Below are 23567 nucleotides of genomic sequence, written 5' to 3' on the forward strand. Positions count from 1 at the left end.
AACAAAGGTGGTTTAACAGTAAACAAAACCGTTATACCCATATTATACAAAGGAGTAGTGCGCGTATTATGTAGTCTCCAAAATATATATGAGCATAAAAGAGAATGAGTTAAATTGTCTAGACAATTTTGGAGAGCTTTCGAAGAGAGTTTGAGTTAAATTTTATTTCTTAATAAAGCGCTACACACAGATAGAGTTGAATCTTAAGAAAATTAAAACAAAACAAAAAATCTTAAGAAATATTAAATGAGTTTATAGCCGAGAATAATCAATATTAAATTTGGATTTTATTGAGTAATACTTCTATACAATAACGAAGCAACCTCTCGACTAAATTGGTAATTACCAAAACAGTTATCAAAATCTTTTTGTTAATGTTAAATAATAATTAAAAATCATAATATAAAACAAAGATATTCGAAGATTCTCCAAGCTTTTGCATTTGGTAAAATGTTGTAAAAATATCTTGTTTGCGCAACGGAAAATTTATTATTTATTTATTTTTTGTTTGTAGGAAATAGCCATTATTAATATTTTATTAAATTTCTTTTGAAAGATTAATTCTCCAAAAACAGTCTTAGTCATCTGTTTGTAAAGTACTTTATACATTATCTATTGATTGAATGGTTGACTGGCCTCATGTCAGTAAGTCAAAGTTTACATAATTATAAAATAGCAATTCATTGATAAAATTACCGGAAATGTTATATTCGGCCTTTTTTACTTAGGAAATTTAATAACGTAATAATTGAATTCTAATTTTAAACAATTGTGCTTCGATGTAAAATAACCCGTTGAGAGAAATAATGAATAATTATATTTAATTTATTATACCATTATTATATTAACATAATTCACTTAAATTTGAAATTTCCGTTAGCACATTATATTCATTTATTTTATACGAACATTACAATACAATTTAATGAGATTTTTTCTTATTAACGATAATAATTTATAACAAAATGGGCTTCCGTTTTGACAATACTTTCGTTTAAAAGAAATTGAGTTTTGTAATATATTTTAAAAATTTTTTCTAAAAAATTTTAAAAAATTGTTTTTTTTTTTTAGAGTTTTTAGAAGAGCCGAATTAAAATAATTCTACAAAAACTACAAGGCGACCCAAAAATTCCCAATTTAAATTAAAATTCCTCACAAAATGCACAACTTATTTGGGATTTTTTTTTTTTTATAAAAAAAAAATTATAAATTTTGACAATTAATTCGTGGAACTACCAAATACTCCCTAAAAATCTATTAAAATTTTGTAATAATTTACAAATTCGAAAAAAAGTTATGAAGTTTTCATCAGTCAGTCAGTTTGCGAGTTCCAATATGATCAACGTTTCAGAACAGAAAACCAAGAGAACGGATAACAAAACATAATTCAATACAAATCGCCATCAGAAAATTAATTTATAGGTATAAAGAACTTCTGATTCGTATCTGAAGCAAATCGTCTTTTCGATGAACCATCTTAATAATATCTATATATGGTCGGAGTATACATAGGAAAGCTGAAAACACTTAGAGCCGAATCCCTCCCGAAATGATTTCACAATAGTAGAAAAATGGCCAAACATAATAAAGTGTAAATTAGCTCTTCGGACCTACTTCATATTATAACATATGTAAGACTATACCTCTACTATGAACAAAAACAGCTTCCAATTTGTGATCCAAAAATACGATCAAATTTGGTTCATCTCCAATGAATTGTATATGGACTTGTCATAGGACGAAAGTACTCCGTTCTCATATTCCATGCATTGCTTTAGAAGTTATGCTTTGCATCCCCGAACTTGGGTATAAAGAACTTTTGATTCGTATCTGAAGCAAATCGTCTTTTCGATGAACCATCTTCATAATATCTATATATTGTCGGGGTATAGGTAGGAAAGCTGACAACACCTAGAGCCGAATCCCTCCCAAAATGATTTCACAATAGTAGAAAAATGGCCAATTAGCTCTTCGGACCTACTTCATATTATAACATATGTAAGACTAAAGGGTGATACGGTCAAAATTTGGTCAAGGGAAAACGCCTGTAAATCGGTGAAATCGTTTATTTAAAAAATCAAATTAAATTTCTTTTTCAAGTTCAATTAGTATAAAATTCAGGAAAAATATTCAGTTAGGCTTCCGCTTTTCCAAATCTGAATTGCCGGGCCTCACGCTTGACACCTGCCATCAGATTTTGTACAGCCACCTTGTCCACCTTCTTCGCCGCAGAAAGCCAGTTTGCCTTGAACTGCTGCTCGTCCTTAGCAGTTTTTTTTTTGTCTTCTTTAGGTTCCGCTTTACAATAGCCCAGTATTTCTCAATTGGGCGGAGCTCTAGCGTGTTGGGAGGGTTCTTGTCCTTGGGAACCACCTGCACGTTGTTGGCGGCGTACCACTCCATGGCCTTTTTACCGTAATGGCAAGATGCCAAATCCGGCCAAAACAGTACGGAACAACCGTGTTTCTTCAGGAAAGGCAGCAGACGTTTATTCAAACACTCTTTCACGTAAATTTCTTGGTTGACAGTCCCGGAAGCTATTAAAATTCTGCTTTTCAAGCCACAGGTACAGATGGCTTGCCGAACCAGATATTTCTTTGCGAACTTTGACAGTTTTATGTGCTTGAAAATATCTGCTACCTTTCCCCTTCCTTTTGCCGTATAAAACTCCTGTCCCGGAGGCTGCTTGTAGTCGGCTTTGACGTAGGTTTCGTCGTCCATTACCACGCAGTCAAACTTCGTCAGTATCGTCGTGTACAGCCTCCGGGATCGCGCTTTGGCCGTCGTATTTTGTTTATCATCGCGATTTGGAGTCACTACCTTCTTGTAAGTCGATAGTCCGGCTCGTTTTTTGGCTCGATGCACGGTTGTAGACGATACACCCAGCTTATTTACGGCATCTCGGAGAGAGAGGTTAGGGTTTCGCTTGAAACTACCGGCAACTCTCTTTGTCGTCTCAGCGGCTTCCGGTTTTCGATTTCCCCCCGATCCAGACTTCCTGGCTGTCGACGAACGTTCCCCAAACACTTTAAATTACATTTGTAACGGTTGATTTGGCAAATTTTAGCGATTTTGCCAGCTTTGCGTGCGAGTAGCTCGGATTTTCGCGATGCGTGAGCAAAATTTTGATTCGCTGCTCTTCTTGCTTGGACGGCATTTTGACAACTGAAGAGTGAATTCCAAAATCAAAATAGGAGCAACATTCTACACACACACACCTTCAAAATGAGGGGTGTTCAGGTTTTTTTAAATGCAAAATTGAAAGAAATACGTCAAGTTTATATTGACCAAATTTTGACCGTATCACCCTTTATACCTCTACTATGGACAAAAACAGCTTCCAATTTGTGATCCAAAAATACGATCAAATTTGGTTCATCTCCAATGAATTGTATATGGACTTGTCATAGGACGAAAGTACTCCGTTCTCATACTCCATGCATTGCTTTAGAAGTTATGCTTTGCATCCCCGAACTTTTTATCCAGAAGCACTGCAATTTGTATCAAATCCAATGAAATTTATGTGGAATTTTCATAGGACGGAATTACTCAATTTTCGCATCCATTGCACTGCTTTAGAAGTTATGCCTTTGGAAGTTCATTTTAATGAAGAAATTAAAAAAAAAATAATAACCAATAGCAATGCATATTTTTATAGATTTTTATTGCGCTTTTTCTTATTTTCTTATTATACAAAAACTTCCATTGGGGGTTTCAACCTGGATTTTATGACACTTCAACAAAACCATGAACCCTTATCACACTCACGAACAACTATTTCTTGAGATGTTATCTATTATTATTAACGAAAAAATAAATATCACAGGTTCAAATCTCCCCTGAGGCGAAATTTTTATTAAATATATCTCTAAAAAATTGTTTTATTTTCGGCATATAAAAAATGAAAATTTATTGGTCATTGGCAAAACTTTATCAAAAGAACTACCATGGAAATGAAAAAGTCAAATGACAAAAGTTCAAATCCCTCGGAAAAAGTTGCGAACATTTTAATTGTATTTTTGTTGACTTTTTCAATTTTTTCTTTATTCTTTATGGTGTCATTTCTTCTTTCTAAGACTTGTCCAAAGGATTCCGGAATGCGCTTAGAAAGAAATATTTGTTGAACAACTTACATTTTTTTCGCTGGCGAACTGTGGTGTGTATGATTAATATTAATACGTATGATTTATATAAATATGTACTATAACGTATACGCCACCACCGATACAAAAAAAGCAGTGTTGTATTTTTGAACATTTAAATCAAATATAAAAATTGGGATTTCATTGATTTTTATATCAGCTTATTACGAAAATCAAAAATCTAAATAGTAAGTTTAAACTGAAATAAAATTATTTAAAATGATGGAAATTGTTTGTGTTTGAATACACATATAATTGGATTTTGTCATTACATACGAATCAGATAGTATTAAAACTAGTTTAACAACATTCTACATTAAATAACAAAACTGTGTATCCATCTTTGGCTATTATATTAGGAATTTGGCATAATTTATAATTGTCATTAATTTCATTTCCAAATATTCCTCATAATTTTTGTAGTTCATTAGAAGAATAAAATCTACCTCTTTTGTCAACGTCAGCCAAAGCAGCAACATCGCATCAAAGGTTCAATAATGGTATTTCTACAAATCCAACTTGGTTTCCTTACTTTTTTATTTTAACCCGCAAAGGCAATCGTTTGCTTCGACAATTGTAAGCAATTATAGTAAACTTCTATTCGCTGAAGTTTACGCGCCTTCCCAGAGCTCATTAGCTATGACTTCACTCTTCTCTTTAATAATAAGAAAGTGTCCTGTAACTTTCTGCCAAGTTAGGTTTCCCTATTTTCAAAAAGCTTCCCGCAACTTTCTTCATGGTCCATTCGAGAAGAGAATCTTCGAGCCGGATGTTTGAATTTTGAATTTGCAAATGTTTGAATTCATCTTTGAGTACTTGCCAAGAAAATGTTTCCTTAAATCTTTATAATTACCAAATTCTTGAATTACTAGTTTTAAGTATCTATTGTGAATTATCAAGATTTAAGAAAACACTTTCTTGGCAAGTACTCAGAGATGAATTCAAACACTTGCATCATATCTCTAGAACGGTGAGCATAATGCGCTTTACAGACTATAAGTTATTCCGGACGGAATGGCGGTGTTTGTAAAGAATCTTACAGCGTGTCGGATCGATACGACTTGTCGGCGATGACTAAATAATCGGTAAAAGTGTTATCGATCCCATAAACATGCAGCAGTATCGATTATGCCTTCGGACTTAACTTATAATGTGCACAATATATGGGATATGTTCGACACGAGCACTGTCGTCCGGAATAACTGATAGTCTGTAAAGCGCATAACACACTCTCAAATAAACCAACTGAAACTCAACCAACTCTTTCCTCGTTTACTTCTTGTCCATAATATTTCTTGTGAAAGATACTTTGTACTGCACAGTGTTCCACCACTGAATTTCTTCGCTTTGTTGAAGATCCCTCGCATCAACGGAGTAAACACCAGTCCTCAATATACAGTCCACTATTTTTTCGGACATCGGCACAAAGTAGCCGTCTCTGGCATATCAAAGCTTTCGTCCCGATTCCCCCTCTTACACACTCCAACAGCTTGTTTGCTAAAATATGCAGATTATTTAACATAAATTACGCATTTAACAGGAGAGAGAATAATTTTTAGTTACAAAAAAAAACAAGCATTTTAATCATCCGGTGGTATTAACCTTTCCCATATCATCCTGGTGATATTGACCTTCCCATATCATACTGGTGGCATTAACCTTCCCATATCTTCCTCATTTCCACATGACTTGTTTCGTCATCTACACTTTCTCTTCTGTGATACAAACAATTTTTGGAGAATTTAAACACGAATCGTTTTCAAACCAAGCGCATTTTCCTCTGGGCCACATTCGATATACATACACGAGCACTTGTTTCTAATTGAAATAAAGGGTGATTTTTTTTTTACAAAATAAGGCGATATATTTTGGCAACACTGATTTTAGCAGTTGAAGAACGTTTGGTCTATAATTTTTACCATCAATCGTCTTATAAACGAATAAAGCTTGCAAAGAAAGTTCATCGATTGTATTCATAGCTACTGCAAGTTCGCAACAATTCTGAGCAATCCTGCTTGTATAATTCTAGCGTAAACATCAGAAACCAAGCCAATTGCAAACGAAGAATATTCCAAATCTCCATAGCTAGATATTGGAATGTTTTCGTTAATATCGATTTTTATTTATTCAACAATTTCTTCTTTACTCTTATGTAATTGATTGCGCACATTGGCCAATATAAATCACATTCATTTAATCATTTATTGAATAACATTGTATAAATTTACGTTAATAATACATCGAGATACTAATCACATTCCAAGTTTATTATGAAAATTCCCTTAGTAAATGATTAGTCCAAGACTAAATTAAGGGGAACTTTTTCCAAGAACCGGTTTTCTTGATGTAAATAAATAGAAAATTGATTGTCATATTCATTCAAGCGAAATTAATAAATACTCAAGGGCATATCTCTTATTCTTAATAATATTTACAACAGTGCTAAGGTAACATCGTTATCGCTTAATGGAAACCTTAACTAATTATACTAAAGGATATCAATCCCTTCCTATGGAGGTTTGTGTTTTAACTAAATCGTATAACATTTTCAAATTCTGTTTAACTTCGTTATGCATCTGAAACAAATTATTAAATATTATATTTTTGTTTTTCTTTTAGACCATTATCACATCAATATATGATGGCTGGCGAGATCTTATGGACAACAAATCTGATCCCAGAACAAGGGATTGGTTCCTGATGAGTTCACCCTTCCCAACAATTGCCATTAGTATAACATATGCCTACATAGTAAAGGTAAGTTTTATGTCATTTTAATACAGTGGCGGTTCAATAGTACGAAATATAATATCAGATCTATTCATAATGTTGAAAAATGTGTATTGGAAAAAATGTAAAAATCGATAAAATTATAATTAATTTTTTCAATTCTCGATGATGAGTGATAAACATTTTCAAACAAATCTCATTCAAAATCAAATATGTCTACCGCTGTGTACAACTGTGGATTTGGTACTAAATCCTCGAATTTTGCAACCCTGTGGTTATTTCCATTCACGCAGAGAAACCATGCTGTTAAATCAGCAAATTAACGAAATTCCATTTTTTTGTCTTATGAACACTTGAGATTTGTAATGCTACGTTCACACTACACGCAGAGAAGGAATATGATCACCCCAACCATGTTTCAAGAGCACGGAAAACATGTAACATGTTTGTCGATACCATGTTATTTTCTCGGAAATCATATATCTGATTTCGGAAAGCATGTTATGTGTGATGAGAAAAGAATATTTTTGCGACCAAAATGCCACATAGGTTAGGTTAGGTATAGTGGCCGCCCGATATTTCAGGCTCACTTAGACTATTCAGTCCATTGTGATACCACAGTGGTGAACTTCTCTCTTATCAAAGAGTGCTGCCCGATTCCATGTTAAGCTCAATGACAAGGGACCTCCTTTTTATAGCCGAGTCCGAACGGCGTTCCACATTGCAGTGAAACCACTTAGAGAAGTTTTGAAACCCTCAGAAATGTCACCAGCATTATTGAGGTGGGATAATCCACCGCTGAAAAACTTTTTGGTGTTCGGTCGAAGCAGGAATCGAACCCACGACATTGTGTATGTAAGGTGGGCATGCTAACCATTGCACCACGGTGGCTCCCAATAATAAATAAATATAAAAAATAATAAAACAAATACCAGTTTAAAAATCCAAATTATAACGGATACTTCAAAGTAATAAATGTTTTCTTAATTCCAAAAAACAAAAAAAAAACTTTGAACCAAAGACGCTAAATCCTCAAAATAAGTCTTAGCCTATATTTGAAGCGTTTTTATCTTAAATATAAAGTTTCAATATTTCAGTTAATTTAAGGACAATTTCTTTAAATCAAAAATATGTTTCTTCACTTTAAGGAAAATTAGCCTTAGTTCATAGACATGCGACTTTAACGGAGGGACGCAAATTTACAAAATTTGTGTCCTAAATTTAATGAAAAACATTTTTGAAGCAAAGATTATAAACTTTATTTTAATTAAAATTTCATTACTTTAACCCTTTCGACCCTAAAGTTGCCTGTGGGCAACTTTTTGTGTTTTGAGACTCACTGTCAGCGTTGTTTTTGTTTTTGTTCATAAAACTGTAACGGTATCGAAAGCTACAAGTGTTTCCTTCAAGTTGAATGAAAAATCAGCTAATTTGGTTGTCAATTAGCAAAAAAAAATTCATTAATACGCACGTACCTCAAGAAAAAAATATTTGCGAATTTAAAAAGAGGTTTTTATACATGTGACTTTTTTCAAAATTTACAACTAAAATGTTGAAAGTTTTTATTAAATCTATTGTAGTACATGTCAAATAAAATATTTCTGGAAGTCAAATCTTAGAATTGCGAAAAACAACCGATGAGAAATTTTTAAAATTGAAAAGTTGCCTGTGGGCAACTTTAGGCAATTGTGGTAGTAAAATTACATATTTTTGAACATAAGACCTGGAGAAAAAAGGTTTGAAAAACAATGATTTTGAAAAAATTTTGAACTTCAATTGGGATGTCCCAGTGACGAGAAATGCGGCGATGATGTGGAAAACATATCTGCAGTGCAGTGGGGAATTTGGAAGGAATCGTTAAAAGGGAGGAATCCACTTCTTGGCAACATACTAGTGGATTAGCACGAATATTGACGCTTTATAATACTTTGGTTTTTTACACCGCCAGTTAAATTGACATGGGTTAAAAACAAACAAAAAAAAAAAAACAAAACATTTTCGTGAGTCACGCGTGATTTACGCGAACCCGTGAATGAAATTTAAACGGAATCTCGTGAATATGCGTGAACGGGATTAAAGAAAAATGTGTGGCGCGTGAGCGTGAGTTAAAATCAAATTGTGTTCGTGATTGTGAGTCAGTAAACTTTCTCCGAAAACACGCTCCCGATAAAAATTTACTTTCACGATCCAACCCACCCTCACGATCCAACTCAATAGCGTGAATCACGAGAAATTTCGTTAATTACCAGAATTTTATTGAGCCACGAAAATTGTCGTGTTGCGAAAATATTCGTGACTCACGAGATTTGTCGTGAATTACGAAAATTGTCGTGAATCGTGCGAAAGCGTGAGACATAAACGTTGTTCATGTGTGATCGTGCGCGAGTATGACTTTTCATTTCGTGAATTAATTTCGTGACCGTGAATTCCTACCCACATGCCGTGCGTAAGTATAAATATTTCTTCGTGAATGTGTTTGAGCGTGATTGAAATTCCACTCACGCGCGCATCTAAGTATATATTTACTGTAAAATAACAAAAAACTTAACAAAAATCCAATAAAACGTAATACGTCTATCAATGCAAAACAAACTATTTTGTAGTCACAATTGCCCAAAGTTGCCCACAGGCAACATTCTCTACCGCCTAAACGAATGGGCGTGGCGACCCGAAATTTTGGCTAGACGCTTCTTAAATGACTTCAACATGATTAAAAGTAAAAAAAAAATTTTAGCGATACCTATAAAAATTCAGGGTCGAAAGGGTTAAAGAAATTTGTCCTTAATATTTTGTAAATTTCGCATCCTAAAATGTACGTTGCGTAATCTTTAATATCACGTAAATATTTGTTTCAGTGTTCACAAATGATTCCCTTTTTCCCGATGTATTAATAAAGCTATTTACGTACAAGCAAATCCCATACAAAATGTACTTCAAAATAAAATATATTTTCTTTAATTCCAAAAAAAAAAACTTTAAACCAAAGACACTAAATCCTCAAAATAAATCTTTGGGCCGGTTTCTAAATGTGTTGTTATTATTTATCGTAATGATAAAACAACTGATCCCCAAATACAAAATTTTACTAACCGGTAGTCTATCCTCCGGTCAGCGTTACCGTTGTGCCACTTTAGTGGCAAATTTGCCACTTTTTTCGCCGATGCCACTAAATGTGATACTTTCACGATTTTGAAATTTAATAATACAAAATTCCTAGATCCTCATTACTTAAAAACCAATATACATTATTTTGATATCGTAAATGAATTTGAAGATATAATTAAAAAGCCCGATGATTTTATAAACGCTTAAAATAATTTTAAAGAGCATTTGTTTTTCAATTTGTATGAATTCGGTAAATATATTTTAATTTTACCTCATAGCGGCATTAATTTTTTAAGTTTTTTTGGTATACGTTAATAAAAAGAATGTGCCACTTGCCAAAAAAAAATTGTGCCACTTTTTGAAAATTCCCAACGGTAACGCTGCCTCCGGTTAAGAATTAATTGGAGGATGAGGAACTGACCATTAGCCTATATTTGAAGCATTTTTATCTTAAATCAAAAGATTCAATATTTCAGTTAATTTAAGGACTATGTGCACAGGCACACACACATACATCCATATTAAATTTGGGGCATGGTTTAAAAAAGATTATTTTTAGTACTAAAACCATAGTTGCGTACGCCGAGAGAATACAAATACAAGAGGACGAAAATTTCTCTTCTACAAAAACAACAAATGTCAACCGTATAGATGTCGAACAATGCCTGCAGCTTTGGTATTACCGACGTTGCGGTCGAAACACTGTTTTGATAAATTGTTTCTAAAGGCATCGGCAGTTATAATTTCAAATTGTCTGCCAAAAAAATTAATGAAATGAAAAAATTTATATAGTAACTAATGTTCTTTTTTATAAATGTTTTCATTCCATTAAATTTTTGCTTCGACGGCAACATCGGTAATACCAAAGCTGCAGGCATTGTGCGACATCTATACGGTTGACATTGGTTGTTTTTGTAAAAGAGAAATTTTCGTCCTCTTGTGTTTTCATTTTCTCTGTATAGGGGAAAAGAGATTCTGAAAGAGATTTTGTTGAAATCCTCTACCAACCAGCTGATGATTTTATATCTAACTCAAGGTATTATCTTATGTTACTCCCCAAAAGAACCTCCCCATTTCCCATAAACCCATATAACCCAAAATGTATACGTGTCCTATCCAAACCTGGTATCTGATGTGTTTTAAGGTACCTCTAGCAAATGTTTATTTTATTTAGAACTTCACTGGAGATATCAAACCTAGTACGGGCCTATAAACAAAATGTCCAATTTTTTGTTTTATTATAGTCTCCATAAGAACTTTCAGTTAAGACTTCAACTATATCTTCCTTCTCGATATACCAATGAGCTGCATCATATCTTGATCACAGATTTAAATTGGCAGAGGTTGGATTTTATTATAACTTCAATTTAATGATCACACAGTCGCCTTTACAATCAATGAACCTGTTTCCTTGGCTAATGGCACAGGCAAATGGAAAAACCCACATCGCATCCAAGGTTATAGTCATAAAAATAAGGATTTTGTGTTCTAGGAAATAATTGCGAACAAACTAGAGAACTAGTTTCTTAAATGGATATGAAAGCAAAAGGAGCGGAGCACCAACTTTGTTAACAAAGACATAGGCAATATGAATCGGATAACCATGATGTGATTAGCCTTTGGAAGACATATAACCACAAAGTTCATTGTGGCCACACTGTATTACATTGAATCACCACATTCACCTGGAGCAATAACATTGGTTTGGCATCATTTCAATATCTAGTTGAGAATGGTCATTCAGTTCAGGGAATGTAGAATCGTTCTAAAAACCAGATGCCACAATAAAAACAAATCTTCTCAATGATAATGAACTCTAAGCGTATTACAGGGGATTCCTTATAGGTTGAGTAAAACAATACTTGTCAAACAGGAACTTGTTTAGTAGGCTTGTTTTTTTTTTAACATTTAACGTATACTCACTGGTATAGGAATTAGCCCAGCAAAAAATACTTCGGCAGTAAGAGTTTAGTTGCGCTTTTTGGTATACAATAAATTAGTCAGTGCATCTGCACTGCATGAATCTGTGGCGAAAACGTAAACGAGTAATCAAACTAGTTTATGATCATTCGTTTACGTTATTGCAACCAATTCATGCAGTATGGATGGATGGTAGCCACCGTGGTGCAATGTTTAGCATGCCCGTCTTGCATACACAAGGTCGTGGGTTCGATTCATGCTTCGACCGAACACCAAAAAGTTTTTCAGTGGTGGATTATCCCACCTCAGTAATGGTTTCACTGCAATGTTGAACGCCGTTCGGACTCGGCTATAAAAAGGAGGTCCCTCGTCATCGAGCTTAACATGAAATCGGGCAGCACTCAGTGATGAGAGAGAAGTTCACCAATGTGGTATCACAATGGATTGAATAGTCTAAGTGAGCCTGATATATCGGGCTGCCACTTATCCTAACCTAACTTAACCTTTCCTCCACGCCACCAATGCTATACTCAAGATTTTATATCACTTCTGAGCAATATTTCTATTAAAATGAGCAATTAACATATATCAACGATATGTAGAAGCTGCTCTAAATCGGGACATCGCCCACAAAAATCAGAGCTGATGTCCTTTCAAACCTAAAGTTGTAGATATCGCTGCCATCGATTATAGATAACATAGATGAACCGTTTCTCTCCATGCGACATTACGTTTTGATTTTGCATTTCTTTTAGTACTGGATACCCAAGCACGTTTGCCACTCGTGCCAAAAAAAATCTATCAAAAATCTACAAAATTAAAAAAAAAACTTATTTTGAAGTGTTTGATGAAAATTGTGTAAAAATTTTATTTCTATAGAAAATTTTACCAAAATTTTATCTCGATAGAAAATTTTGCCAAAAATTTTATTTCGACAGAAAATTTTGCCAAAAATTTTATTTTGATAGAAAATTTTATTTCCATAGGAAATTTTAAAAAAAAAAAAATCTATAATAAATTTAAGTATTTTACAAAATCTACCAAAGCATCAAGAATGCTACCAATCTGCCAAACAGAAAAAGAAAACAGAATACTCCTTTATCTTTACTTTAAAGACAATTTTCCTTAGTTCAAAGACATGGGACTTTAACGGAGGGACACAAATTTCCAAAATTCGTGTCTTAAATTTAATGAAACAATTTTTTTTAATAAAAGATAAATAATTTTTCAGTGTGGTGTCTGCTAACATAATGTCAATAACTTTGTATCGATGTGGCTCTCAAATATCTTTGTGGTTTGTGGTTTTTAAAACCCACTATACTGGATAACGAAAATTCTTCGTTGTCTAACGTTTATATTTTGCTCCCTTAAGGGCGATATGGACCTAGCCATACGAAATGCATACCTATTATTGCTTGCGAAATTGTCTTCATTGTTAGTTTTAATTTTCTTCCATATAAAATATATGGCACAACTGCATTATCGGCATTAAACAGGAATTTTCCCTTAGCACTGGATACAGGACTTTAGAATAGGCAGATTGTGACGTAAAATTAATCACCATTGTCCCCGGCATTATCGCTAAAAAACTTGTTAGTGGTCGGCTAATGTATGCAATTTTAGCGAAATTTTTGCTAGCCATAAAAGGCCTATCCATTCTTGCTAAAGAATATACTATGAAACGCTGTTATCGATTGTTTACATTTTGCATCCCATTATAGGTATAAGAATGAGGATATTGTGTTTTAGGAACGAACATACTAGAGAACTAGTTTCTTAAATGTATACAGAGTTGCCAGTATTGGGGATTTCCCTCAAATTGGGGGCAGTTTTCGTGGATGGGGGCGAATTTTTCGAATTGGGGATTTGATGAAGAATTATTAAAAATTTGGAGATTTTTTCGGAATCGGTTTAGTATATTAAATCAGACTTACTATATCTTTGAATTATTACTGATTTTCATAAAAACTTGTCCAAAATTTATTGGGGATTTTTGTGAGGAATTTTAATTTAAATTGTGATTTTTGGGGACCAAAGCCACCTAGTTTGGGGACGAGAGCCAGTATTGGCAACACTGAATGGATATGAAATCATTATGCATTGCTATCGATTGTTTACATTTTGGGGACCAAAGCCACCTAGTTTGGGGACGAGAGCCAGTATTAGCAACACTGAATGGATATGAAAGCATTATGTATTGCTATCGATTGTTTACATTTTGCTTCCGTAAGAAATACAGGGCAATACCGAATATTTGACCTGCAAATGAAATATCCGCTGGACAAGCATACCGGCCAACCTAAATTTCCATAAACCTTATGTTAGTTCTTCATACAGAAAATATTTGGTTCAACAGTGTTCATTTATTTCGATACAAGATCAATTAGTAACATTAATTTCTGCCCCTGAATTTCGTTATTACCTTTGCGATTCATTTTTAATTTGAATGTCTTAATAAAAACAAGTTTTGATGAATACTTAAAAGAATTTAGAAAGAAATTTCAAATAATGGTGCCCATTCTAGAAATTAGAAATGCAACTGGCATTTGAGTTAAAACACATGACGCAATTAGGAATTTAGTATTCCAAATTATAAAAACGAAAACAAAATTAAGAAAACTTGTTCGATTGATTTATAGCAACAATTTAAGATTAGCGTGCTAGAACACTGTTGGTGTATAAACATAATCATAGCGGTAGGCGAAACATTTTTCCGCAACGAACAATGCACGTAAACATATGTTCACCTGCCGCCTATCGCTATGGTTATATTTACACACTTACTCTCTGGCGAGTTTTTACAGGAAATGTACGCGAACAGACATATTGTACGAATTCTCATCACATTCATACATTGACTGGACGTTACTTTTCATATAGCAGAGTTCGTAGATTTTTTTAACCCTGCACAGAGGTTGCAATATATTACATTTTTATATTTTTCCAACTGTCATGGTTAAAATGTGGATAAAACGAGGTCGTAATAATAAGAATGTTATAAAAAAAACAGATAATCATAAATAAATCGTAGTTAGTCAAAATAGGCTTGAAGCTACTCTATTACATGGAAATCGAAATTAACATTTAGATTGAAACTATTTTTTTATTTATTAGACTTTAATAAATTATTTTATTATATTTTAATTTATCTCTTTCAGATTTTGGGTCCAAAATTAATGGAAAACAGAAAACCCTTTGAATTACGCAAAGTTTTAATCGTTTATAATTTATTCCAAGTATTATTTAGCACATATCTATTCTACGAGGTAGGTTTCAAAATTTTCATCAATGTTTATAGATAATAACATTATATGTTTTATCTTTTAAAGGCGTCAATAGGTGGTTGGTTAAATGGTTACAGTCTGAGATGTCAACCTGTGGATTACTCATATACTCCAAGTGCAATTCGGGTAAGTGAAAAATAAAAACACCCAATATGTAGAATTAAGAATGTAAAGATTATAAAAAGTAATTTTCAAGTCTCCAAGCTGTCAAAGAGGAATTGCCGTTTCTTGTTGTCTTATGCTATGTTCCCACTGACTCGTTTTCCTTATTCGTTTTACCAAAACATTTCACCGTTCACATCGAGTTGAGAAGTTTTAGTTTGACGGTTGCCATGGAAACTCGAAATTCCCATTTACTCTAAATTCAAATATACGCAAATAAATATCGCGATCGCAAAAGGAAATATGGGGGCTAGATCATACCATGAACCGATACACACAATATTCGGTATAGATACGGTTTCTAGAAACCCAAGAACCCAAATCGTGGGCTTTATCAAAACGTGAAACAATGAAGAACCATCTTCGAAATTGACATGTCTGCAGACAGAAAAAAAGCTTATAAAAGTGTATAAATCAAGATTTGTTTTATAGTCAAGTACGAAAAGAAACATTTTAGCCCAATTCTCAATAAAACTCCCTGGGAATTTTTTCCCTATTCCCTGTTCCCCTATTCTAAACAAAATCTCCCTGGGAATTTTTCTTTATTCCCTTTTCCCTTATTCTAAATCAATTTCGAAAATGGGAAATTTTTCCTTGGGGAAAAATTGGTATTATAAATGACAATAAAAAGGGAAAAACGATGACATTTTTTGGGAATAATTCCCCCCAAAAAAAATCAAGGGAGTTGTAACTAAAATTCATCATTTTTTTTAAATTTATGATGGGATGCACCCAACCAAGGCCGTATTCAAGGGGGGGGGGATGAGGGGGATCAACCCCCCCCCCCGAAATGAATGAATATTTTTATATAAATAAATATATATTTTTAGCTGCATAGAAAAATCTTATCGAAGATGTTGAAGAAAAGCTGGAGGTTTTATTTTGAAAAACGCTTACCTATAAAACTTGCACAAATCATAGAATACTAGTTGAAAAGTCCGTCAAACGACGGCCGAAAAAAACAAATTGTTTTTGTTCTCGCACCACAAATTTCATTTTTGGAAAATGTCTTTCTGCTTTTTATTTGTGTTTGTTGTTCTTTTTGTGAACATGACTCGCTTTGTTTAGCCATAGCAACAACAACGAAATAGCCAAACACACATGTGTAAATGAAATGGCGCAAAACCTGCGAAAAGAACCTGCCTAATTCAGCGATGGAAGCACTTGGAGAGTGCAATAAAGAGATATTTCCATTTCCGTGCATATTCTTTTAAAAATTTTGGTCACTTTGCCAGTAACTCAGGGATTGAAAATACAATTTTTAAGAAAGTACAAAAAAGGTATTTTTTGAGCGGAAAGGTACTTTTTACTAAATTTCAACAAAAATTTCACTGGAAGATTATTGTTAAGAGACTGAATTTTAAAGAAAATAAAATTTTGAAAAAATTTTCTATATAAATAAAATTTTGCAAAAATTTTCTATAGCCGGCTATCATACAAAAACCTTTTTTTCTGAAGGTTCAAGTGTGGTTTATTGTTGGGTTTAATGAACTGCCTGAATTTATTCTTATATTGGTTGATAGTTTTGCTGCAAGTAGGGGATGCTGATGAGGAATGTGGTAATTCCGAAACGTGCGTCCATCCAACCATCTTGCAGTCTATAGGGCTTTGCCCAAATAAATTTGAAAAACATTCTTTTCCTCTGTTGGTTAAGCTACACTTGTAGTTTAGTCAATGTATGGGTTTAAGCTGCAATAAAAAAACAACAACAATGCTTAAAGAACAAACCCAATAATAACAAAACAAAACGAAGGGAAATAAAATTTTGCAAAAAAATTCTATAGAAAAAAAAATTTTGCAAAATTTTTTCTATAGAAATAAAGTTTTGTAAAAATTTCCTATAGAAATAACATTTTTACAAAATTTTCAATTGAAATAAAATTTTAACAAAATTATCTATAAAAATAAAATTTTGCAAAAATTCTATATAGAAATAAAATTTAGACAACATTTTCTACCGAAATAAAAAATTGAGAATATAGAATCGCATTCTTTTTTCGACTAAAACATTCTTGAAGTTCAATAAAATCCTGTTTTTGACTATATCTTTTACAAAATCGAGATTTTCTTCCCACATGAGTCTGTTTTGCCATATTTGTAAAAGACTATTAGCAAATAAGGTTGATAAAGACTTTCTCAAAATATTAAAATATTTTGTCAAAGATATTGTACCATAAATCTTATATCGACCCAAAAATGTCTACACAAAAGGTACTAAATTATTCGCGTGGGTACTACGGTACTGACCGGGGTGAAAAAGTATTGAAAAAAGTACTATAGTACTGCATTTTCCATCCCTGCTTTTACTACGTACTCATCCGAACTTTCATTTTCAACAATGAAGAGATTAAAGACGTATCTTAGAAATTCGACTAGCGAGAGTAGACTCAATGGATTGGCATTAATGTCGGTTCATCGCCGAATAAATGTGCCGACTGAAGAAGTCATTGATTTATTTGCTGCCCAAAAAGCCCGTCGGCACAATTTAATATTGTAAAAATATTGTATACACTCATAGAAAAAAATCATGAACGGCGTGCACATTTCAAAACGATTCGTTCATGAAAGTGAATCAACAAACATGTGGTGTCGAACTGTGAACAGGCGGTGTCAATCTGACAACGATAAAATGACACCATGTGTTGTCAAAACAACAACCAGGGTTCATGATCTGAAAACGTTATGGTTACGACTTTATAAACAAAATTAAAAAAAGATTTCCGCTAGCGTGACTCGAACCTGTGTTTTCTGCACCATACACGTTAACATTCGCCTTAGCACATTGCACCACCGAAGGAGTTGCCATAATAACGTCTGACGATTATTTTAAGACTTTTCATGGCCAAAGAAAAACGAATGCCGTTCATGACATCGAGAACGCCCGTGGACGAAATTGTGAACATTCCGTTTTGATTTTCTGTGAAAGTTTCCGTTTCATTTTGTCACCGTCCGTACACGACTATGGAACGTATGTTTTCTATTAGTGTACATACTTATGCATAAATAAAATTTTCTACACATGAGATTATATGAATATATTTTTTTAAGTTGACTTCTTTATGAACTTTGTTTAGGCTACTCTGGGCCACAGATATGTCTCGATCTTTTCATATGCCCTTTTTGGTAGCCACCTTCGACAAAGAAGCGTAGCACCTACTCTTACTAGTGGAGATAATCCAAAAGACTTGCGTTGAGGTGGAATGTGGGCTGCTAATACATCCAACAGGTATTTGAAGGCTGGATTATTTACCCTATAATATTGTATCACAATGGACTGAATGGTCTAAGTGAGTCCGAATCAAATCGGGCTGCCACTTTAACCCTATAAATTCCATAAACTAATGGTTTTTTTCTGAAAAAAGTGCTTTGCCTTCATTTTGTCTGTACAGAATGCGCATTTTTAAAATGTTGCCAGCAACCTAAAAAAATGCTATAATTTCAGCGGGCAGAAAAGAATTCAAAGAAGGAAACAGGGCAATCGCAGCACTCTCGTTTGTTGGCAGTGCTGAAAATGCCCGTAATTTGCCTCTATGCGTGGCGCTATTTTCACAGCAGAATTCGAAGCCTTTTCGCACTTTTGCCTGTTATTTTTAGAAAAGAACCTAAAAAGTACATTTTCCGAGCAAAATGCAAAAAAAGTGCCCTTTTTACAAGAAAAGAAAACGCCATTAGTAACAACCTCTTCATGTACAAGCATGTAGTTACAACGTTTCAGGCAACTCAAGTGGGTTAATGGCATCGCTTATCCTTTCTATCCTTTAGACCTTGTTACGTTGATACGCCTCTCCTCAGCTACTACCATAAACACGGCACTAAACATTTTTGACGTTTTTCGCGTTTAACTCAACTTTTACATCAATTTAATACAATTTCAATTAAAAATTTTAATATTAAAAATGTATTAAAATAAAGCAGTTGAAGTAGGTTAGGTTAGGTGGCAGCCCGATGTTTCCGGCTCACTTAGACTATTCAGTACATTGGGATACCACATTGTACTGAATAGTCTAAGTAGTCAAAAATTTGAAGTAAAACAGCTGACTTCGAATACTCGGAATTATTTCTCCCATGTCATTCCCCTCCCCTACTGTTTAGAATAGGTGGATTTTATTCCCGGGGAAAATGAATTCCCAGGGAACACATTCCCTAGGGAATATTCAGAATTGGGCTATTTAAAGTGAATCTTTAAAGATTTCTTTGATCAATTCCTCTCTTCTTTGGCTCGGAATCAATACAAAAAGTATTAAAGACAGAGTACATTTTTTTTAGTATATACAACTGTAGCAAATGCGTTTTCTACAGTTACTACCAGTCCTTTCTTATTGGTACACTGAAAGAAGAATTTTCTCTTCCGAAATTGGTCGTGACTCCCTTCTCCATTTGGTTGGATTACCCAACCTAAACAGCACCCACAATCAAATTGCAAATTAATGTCGTTTTCGCAAAGTATTATATTTTATTTAAAAATGCTTATATATGTTACATTGATAGAGTAAATAAAATTATTATAACTAAATACATTTATGTATCTGAGACGGTTTTAGATGAAGCTCACATAGCAATCAGCATTGATTGTAGTATGAACGGGCAACGCGGTCTACACCGACCATGTTTAGCGCATCTCTTTGTCAATATGCTATGAGGAAGCATCACATTCAAAATTTTCCAATTCTGGAAAGTAAAGCAGTCTGGAAAGGAATAAATATCAGTGAATTTTGCAGCAGTTTGGTCATACAAATTTACCTCTATAATGATACCAATACTATGAGCCTTATTAACCAAATCTTGACTATTACTTCCTCCAAATTCAAAATATCGTTCTTCTAGCAATGTTTCACCCCTAACTATTAGAAAAATATGGTATATAAAAAGTTTTGGTTTCATTTTAAGAACTACATACATACGTTTTAGTTTTATTTTTTCTCGATGCCAAATATAATTTTTTTTCTTTGACAAATAATTAAATTGACAATCAAAAGTATTTCAAATAACATTCGGTTTGTGCAACCGAATGATTATGTAGAGTATTAAATGAAAGTTGCAAAACGATTTCTTGGTAGGTTCTACCCATCAATTTCCAATAAAATTATTAACAGTAGAGGCATTTGGTTAACCCAATTATTTCTATATTGCCATAAATAACTTTTTCTTGTAATCGCTCACAGATGGTCTTAAGAATAGAACCAATTTGGTAAATACAGAATATTTGTTGATACATTTGATATTTTGTTGTATAATCGGTATGTTTATTATTACAACCGATTTCCAACCAACCAACTTCTCTGTGTGTAACTTTTTCTTTTGATGCTAACAAAATTTTCTTTAAAGGAAATCGTTGCATCGCTGTCATAAATTCGGATGTATTTGTTTTTCGTTCCTGACAAAAGTATTTTTTCTAAGGGTGCATTCCGACAAAATGCCTGCTATACTTTATACTGGGCTTTACCTGTTATCTTACCACATTTAGAGTGAAGAATTCAGATAAATTCTTCTCAATATTTGTTAAAAACAGTATAAATGACTAGCTCTTTTTTCGGTTTTGTGTATTATCGAAAGCTTCCCAAATATACATATACATTTTGTCATAATTTGCATAAACAAATTTTGGTGTTAGTCATACATCTTGCTTTAGGCTAATCCATAAAGACAGAGTCTCCAATAGGCGACATGATGTCTCTGACATCACCTCTAAATTTCTTTAGAATAACATGTTAGTAAAGTCTAAAGTCGGGCGGGGCCGACTATATTATACCCTTCGCCACTGTTTTTAATACCATCTTCTCAACAAAATTTTTGATACCATCTCAACTCCTTCAAATTTGTTGGTAGTTATATAAAGGTTAAGATTCCCATATACAAATATTGAAATCATAACCGATTTGGAGAAACATTTTTAAACTTCTACAAAATCTCTAGACTTTAAATTTAAATTGGCTAATGCCCCGAAATGAACACACAATTAAGTAAAAATAAAAATGGGAAATATAAAACTAAAGCCATATTAACGGCCATTTTCATGTAGCTCCGTTAGGCTTTAACTGTCAGTTAACAGAAATTAAATTGCAAATATCTTCTTTCTGGATAACTTTAATTGAAAAATCTAAACTTCTACAAAATCTCTAGACTTTAAATTTAAATTGACTAACGCCCCGAAACGAGCACACAATTAAGTAAAAATAAAAATGGGAAATATAAAGCTAAAGCCATTTTCATGTAGCTCCGTTAGGCTTTAACTGTCAGTTAACATAAATTATATTTCAATTATCTTCTTTCTGGTTAACTTTAATTGAAAAATTTTCAACAGTTAAGTTCCTAACTGGCATATGGAATACATAGGGAAGATGATATATATGTTCATAGAGCGGTTTAAAAGATTTTTAGCTAACGTAGCTCTAACGGAGCTTCATGAAAATGGGGTTAAGGCACAAAAGTACATTAATGATTTAACCGACAATACACATCTATTAGAGGTATAGGAGAATTTGAGGAATTTTTATTTTTGCTCCTTAGCAGTGATGAGTTCACAAGGATACCGGCTAGGTTTCAGCAAGATATGTGGTCAATTGTCGGGTTTCTGACAATATTTGGCCACATCGAGCGACATTTACACAGCCGGAACCTTATCTAAATCTTCTGTGGAAAGTATGGGGACATCTTCGCTAAGGTTGTTTCCAATTTTGCCTAAATCGGAAGAATAACAGGTTGGCTGATAAGTCCCCGGTCTAACAAAGAAAAACACATTTTTTTTGTCAAAATTCGTTTTTTATTATTCAACATAGTTCCCTTCAAGAGCGATACAACGATTATAAGGACCTTCCAATTTTTTGATACCATTTTGGTAGTACTCCTTCGGTGTTGCCTCAAAATAGGCCTCAGTTTCGGCGATCACCTCTTCATTGCAGCCAAATTTTTTCCCTGCGAGCATCCTTTTGAGGTTTGAGAACAAGAAAAAGTCGCTGAGGGCCAGATCTGGAGAATACGGTGGGTGGGGAAGTAATTTGAAGCCCAATTCATGAATTTTTGCCATCGTTCTCAATGACTTGTGGCACGGTGCGTTGTCTTGGTGGAACAACACTTTTTTCATATGGGACCGTTTTGCCTCGATTTCGACCTTCAAACGCTCCAATAACGCCATATAATAGTCACAGTTGATGGTTTTTCCCTTCTCAAGATAATCGATAAAAATTATTCCATGCGCATCCCAAAAAACAGAGGCCATTACTTTGCCAGCGGAGTTTTGAGTCTTTCCACGCTTCGGAGACGGTTCACCGGTCGCTGTCCACTCAGCCGACTGTCGATTGGACTCAGAAGTGTAGTGATGGAGCCATGTTTCATCCATTGTCACATGTCGAAGGAAAAACTCGGGTTTATTACGAGTTAACAGCTGCAAACACCGCTCAGAATCATCAACACGTTGTTGTTTTTGGTCAAATGTGAGCTCGCGCGGCACCCATTGTGCACAGAGCTTCCGCATATCCAAATATTGATGAATGATATGACCAACATGTTCCTTTGATATCTTTAAGGTATCAACTTCATTTTACGATCAACTTCATTTTACGGTCATTCAAAATCATTTTGTGGATTTTTTTGATGTTTTCGTCGGTAACCACCTCTTTCGGGCGTCCACCGTCCTCCGAGCTCATTTCACCACGCTTGAATTTTGCATACCAATCAATTATTGTTGATTTCCCAGGGGCAGAGTCCGGAAACTCATTATCAAGCCAAGTTTTTGCTTCCACCGTATTTTTCCCCTTCAGAAAACAGTATTTTTATCAAAACACGAAATTCCTTTTTTTTCATTTTGTTTTCACAATAACAAAAGTTGATTCACAAAAGACGCTCTATCTCACAAACTAATTGACTTACAGACGTCAAATTTTGACACGAATCATTTGAAGGTTGGTACTATATAAGAATAATATGCATTTAATACTAGCGACGCCATCTATGTGTCAGACTGGGGACTTATCAGCCAACCTGTTATAATGAATTGATTTTTTCATTACAATAACATTAACTACTATGTTGTTGAGGTATATGGAAATTAGATAATATTTACATAAATTTACACAAATCAGTGGCAACAGTCCAGAATTGTTCAAGATAACGATGCTAATACTTATAAGTCTATTCTTACTGTCAACGATTGAATTATTCAAATTTTCATTTAGTATTAATCCAAAAGTTTACTCTTTTCTGTGGTTATTAATTATAATATTTTGAG

General features: G+C 33.7%; 1 protein-coding gene across 3 annotated transcripts in view; it reads left to right on the forward strand.

The window, feature by feature from the left end:
• Elovl7 (ELOVL fatty acid elongase 7) overlaps positions 1–23567 on the forward strand; it is a 115669-nt gene that overhangs the window by 84425 nt on the left and 7677 nt on the right. For 2 of the 3 annotated variants that reach the window (XM_075292538.1, XM_075292530.1), the window contains exons 2-4: positions 6762–6899; positions 15056–15163; positions 15227–15307. In XM_075292538.1, the coding sequence (XP_075148653.1) occupies positions 6762–6899; positions 15056–15163; positions 15227–15307 (327 nt within the window). Of the gene's footprint in view, positions 1–6517; positions 6660–6761; positions 6900–15055; positions 15164–15226; positions 15308–23567 lie in introns of those variants that run through there. The other variant, XM_075292521.1, reaches the window with a different exon arrangement.

Source organism: Haematobia irritans, chromosome 1, assembly GCF_050003625.1.
Source record: "Haematobia irritans isolate KBUSLIRL chromosome 1, ASM5000362v1, whole genome shotgun sequence".
Classification (NCBI taxonomy): Eukaryota; Metazoa; Arthropoda; class Insecta; order Diptera; family Muscidae; genus Haematobia; species Haematobia irritans.